The sequence below is a fragment of the Coffea arabica genome, chromosome 9c (genome assembly GCF_036785885.1).
Source record: "Coffea arabica cultivar ET-39 chromosome 9c, Coffea Arabica ET-39 HiFi, whole genome shotgun sequence".
Lineage (NCBI taxonomy): Eukaryota > Viridiplantae > Streptophyta > Magnoliopsida > Gentianales > Rubiaceae > Coffea > Coffea arabica.
The window spans coordinates 9,149,075-9,152,589 of record NC_092326.1 but is presented as its reverse complement, the minus strand read 5'-3'; the positions used below and the strand labels follow the sequence as shown (position 1 = coordinate 9,152,589).

The 3,515-nt window shown below is 36.6% G+C and overlaps 1 protein-coding gene across 1 annotated transcript; it reads left to right on the top strand.

Moving 5' to 3' along the window:
* The first annotated feature begins 347 nt into the window (after nucleotides 1-347).
* Nucleotides 348-3,228, top strand: LOC113707616 (small ribosomal subunit protein uS11x). The gene is made up of 6 exons (XM_027229878.2): nucleotides 348-544; nucleotides 735-854; nucleotides 977-1,022; nucleotides 1,811-1,896; nucleotides 2,130-2,259; nucleotides 3,006-3,228. Exons 1-6 carry the CDS (start codon nucleotides 542-544, stop codon nucleotides 3,071-3,073), a joined length of 453 nt encoding a protein of 150 aa, XP_027085679.1. The 5' UTR covers nucleotides 348-541; the 3' UTR covers nucleotides 3,074-3,228.
* Nucleotides 3,229-3,515: the final 287 nt, after the last annotated feature.

Here is a 3,515-nt window from a genome sequence, read left to right as displayed (position 1 = left end):
TCCTATGCTTCTGCACTTCATGAAAAATGGTGAACTTTATTCTTGTGCTAAATGAGTAATAGATACTATTTTTGTGAAATGATTTTGCCATCTACTTATTCATATATATTTATACTTAACTGTGTACACAAATTATTAACGAACAAACATTTTTGTTCCATGAATCCACATGTTTAAGGGGGCATATTTCATATTTATTCCAACGCGCGTTTTATGCCTCCTAGTGTATTGAGATAATGGAGTATAAGGATTACAATTTCCGTCCCATTATAGTTGATCGATATTCAATTTGCCTTGGATCCATAAAGACCGCCAATGAGTGTTCGTAGATCCAGACCCTGGCCGAAGCCCAAATTGGATCCAGAGTCCAGAACTGACCCTGGAGGCCCACAAAGGTTCTAAGTAAAAACCCTAGGCAGCAGCTTTCTCTTCCTTCTTCCCTGACGCATTTGAAACCCTACCCATTTGCCGTCTTTCTGCTTCCATTTTCTTTCACTCCCTCGGACCCCGCACCCGCACCAAGCTTCGTCGTCTCGAAATCATGGTAAGCCTGATCTCAATCGCGTCTTTACTCTTCTGTTTATGATCTTTTTTGAACTTCCATTTCGCTGTTATCTGTTCGCTGGATTGTTAGAATCTCCGGCTGATTGGTTTTAGGAATTTGAAGTTTTGGTTGATTTTTTTTTTATATTTTTGTTAAGTTTATAATTCTGGTACATATTTTTGAGTAACAGTCGAAGAGGAGGACAAGGGAGCCAAAGGAAGAGAACGTGACCCTTGGCCCTGCTGTGAGGGACGGAGAGCAAGTTTTTGGGGTTGCCCACATTTTTGCTTCATTCAATGACACCTTTATTGTATGATGATGCGGACTGTGAATCTTCATTCTTTGTTTTTTTTTTTTTCTTGTAAGTACTTAATTGAAATTTCTTAATTCTGAACGTCTGTTTAATTTTTGAGTTTTCGTTCTCCCGTGCAGCATGTTACTGATTTGTCTGGAAGAGAGACTTTGGTCCGTATCACTGGTAATGATTCTAGTACTTTTGATCCTTTTCAGAATTTCAACAATATAAGGGAAAAGATAATATGAAACCAAAGGGGAAAGGGGAATTGTGATTCTTTGTTCAGCGAACGTGGAAGTGGAGAATGTTGAGAAAGTAAATTATAAGTGAAGGTAAATTAGGAATAGTTTAACAGTCTTAAAAGAAACATTCAAGGAAATGGATATGGTTTTCCTGTTCTAATATTGGTTTATATAGTTCTCATACTATCTTGGCTGTAGACTAGGATAAGTTCTAGGGCATTGTGGCCTTTTGAATAAGGTCCTCCTTTATCTTTGGATTTAGGAAGTGATTGAGTAGTGAACTAAAGGACGTCTAGTTTAGATTGAGAATGGATTCTCTTATTAATATCGTGGTGTACAATATATCTAAAAGTTTAGCGCCATTGTCAGATAGGCACTTAATAAGTCAGCTTTGTTGTTTCTTTAATGAATTCAGTAGTCAATAATTGTACAAATGAAATTAATTTCTACATTTTTTTTAATTGACCTTTAGATACTCACATTGCAACCCTTGTAATTCCTGTGTTGTTTGCTTATGTAGGACCATTTTTTTCCTTTTTGTGATACTTCTTAACTGAAGACAGTGTATAGTTTGACTGGTTGTGTATAGTGTAGTTCATCTTTGTTTCTTATCCTTATCTTAGACATGTAGTCTTTTTTATTGCAAGAGAATCATCTTCTTGCCAATGCACGGTAATCCTAGAGTATTGGGCTAAACAGTTATTTCCAATGTTTGAACTGCTTCTGCAGGTGGCATGAAAGTGAAGGCTGATAGAGATGAATCATCCCCATATGCCGCTATGCTTGCAGCACAAGATATTGCTCAAAGATGCAAGGTCATTAAAACATCTCTAATTTGATGCTTATAATCTTAAAGGAGTTTGATAATTATGTGCAAGTTTTGTAGGATCACAGTACATGAATTGCAGCTTAAGTGGTTTATTGTTTTTGATGCTTATATTTGTAGTTGACTTCTCATGCAATAACCATGTGTTTCATTGTAGATTTGTCAATCACTGCATATTACTTCTGATAAATAAGTCATCTTTTTTTTAATGACTTTTGGCAGGAACTTGGCATCACTGCCCTTCATATTAAGCTCCGAGCCACTGGTGGTAACAAGACAAAGACTCCAGGGCCTGGTGCTCAGTCTGCTCTTCGCGCCCTTGCTCGTTCTGGAATGAAAATTGGTCGTATAGGTATGAGATTTTGAATAGGAAACTTCTTTTATCACGACCCTCTAATTTCTTCATATTAGTGCTGTATTTGAATTAAGCATTGCTTCTAGCCATTCTACGTGCTTATTTTATAAAGGAGGGATTGGGCAGGATGGATATTTGGAGCATGTATTTTCCCTTGGAAGCTGGATTTTTAGTTAAAGAGAATATGAAGTGGATGAGAATTGTTCATTCCAAATGTAGGTGACTGCTGTTAAGAAGGGGATTAAGATTTAGTCAAGCTGAATTAACAAAATAGATAATAATAATAATAATAGTAGATATATACCCCAGTAAACTTGATCTTTGGTTGTCTAACGCGTCTGATTGGAGTCCAATGGTAGTAGAGTTGGACGCTCGGTTATATTAACGTTAGGATGAAGTTTAGGTTAGAACTTCAGGTGCAGGTGATTGATTTGGGAAAGGAATTTGCTACACATTTTGAAATACAACATAACGCTTCCAGTTGAATTGCTTCTTATGGTACACTAAAATTGGTATTTAGGTTCTGTGCATTACTTTTTATTACTTGAACCCTGCAAGCACTACTTGTTCTATGGAATTGAGGACAAGTGTTCTATATTTGCTTGTCTGAGCTCGAAAAAAGAAGCTAAATGTTTGTCGGCATGTTGGACTTGCTGTTGGTTTCATTTGGATTTGGGTCTGATATTATAGCTAAACTTGGAGAGCATGTTAACTCACACTCTGTTTTTGTTATTTTGCCCCAGAGGATGTGACTCCAATTCCTACTGATAGCACTCGCAGAAAGGGTGGTAGAAGGGGAAGAAGGCTGTAAAGCTTTGTACTGTGATAAGAGCAAAACTTGTCATTTCTGCAGTAACCGTCACCCTCGTTTTTAATGGTGCTGCAGTAACTTTGAGCATGACAGAATTTTGATTGTGAAATTGGCGAGACCAAATTATTTTTAGATATTGTTAGTTGCTTCGATCATGGACATCATCTCTCCTGCACTTATTCTATTTTTTTTTTTCGTATTGCATTGCTCAGAAATTAAAGTATTTCGAATTTACTTAAAATTTGAATTCAGTTTCGAGAGTATTGTTTTGGTGGCTTTTTTGACCATTACTGATCGAGGCATTTCATGATTCAATGGGCAAAGCGACGGTCTGGCAACAATGAAAGGTATATAATTTTTCAGGCTTCATGAACTGAAAATGTAACAAAGAGTTCTTGCTAAACCGTCTCATAAAATGCCCTAACTAATCTATAATTCATTA

Bases quoted from the DNA above. Each gene is read 5' to 3' on its own strand.
- LOC113707616 (XM_027229878.2), top strand. The intron at 1,897-2,129 runs GTCATTAAAACA...GACTTTTGGCAG, and splicing joins ATATTGCTCAAAGATGCAAG to GAACTTGGCATCACTGCCCT. The intron at 2,260-3,005 runs GTATGAGATTTT...ATTTTGCCCCAG, and splicing joins AATGAAAATTGGTCGTATAG to AGGATGTGACTCCAATTCCT.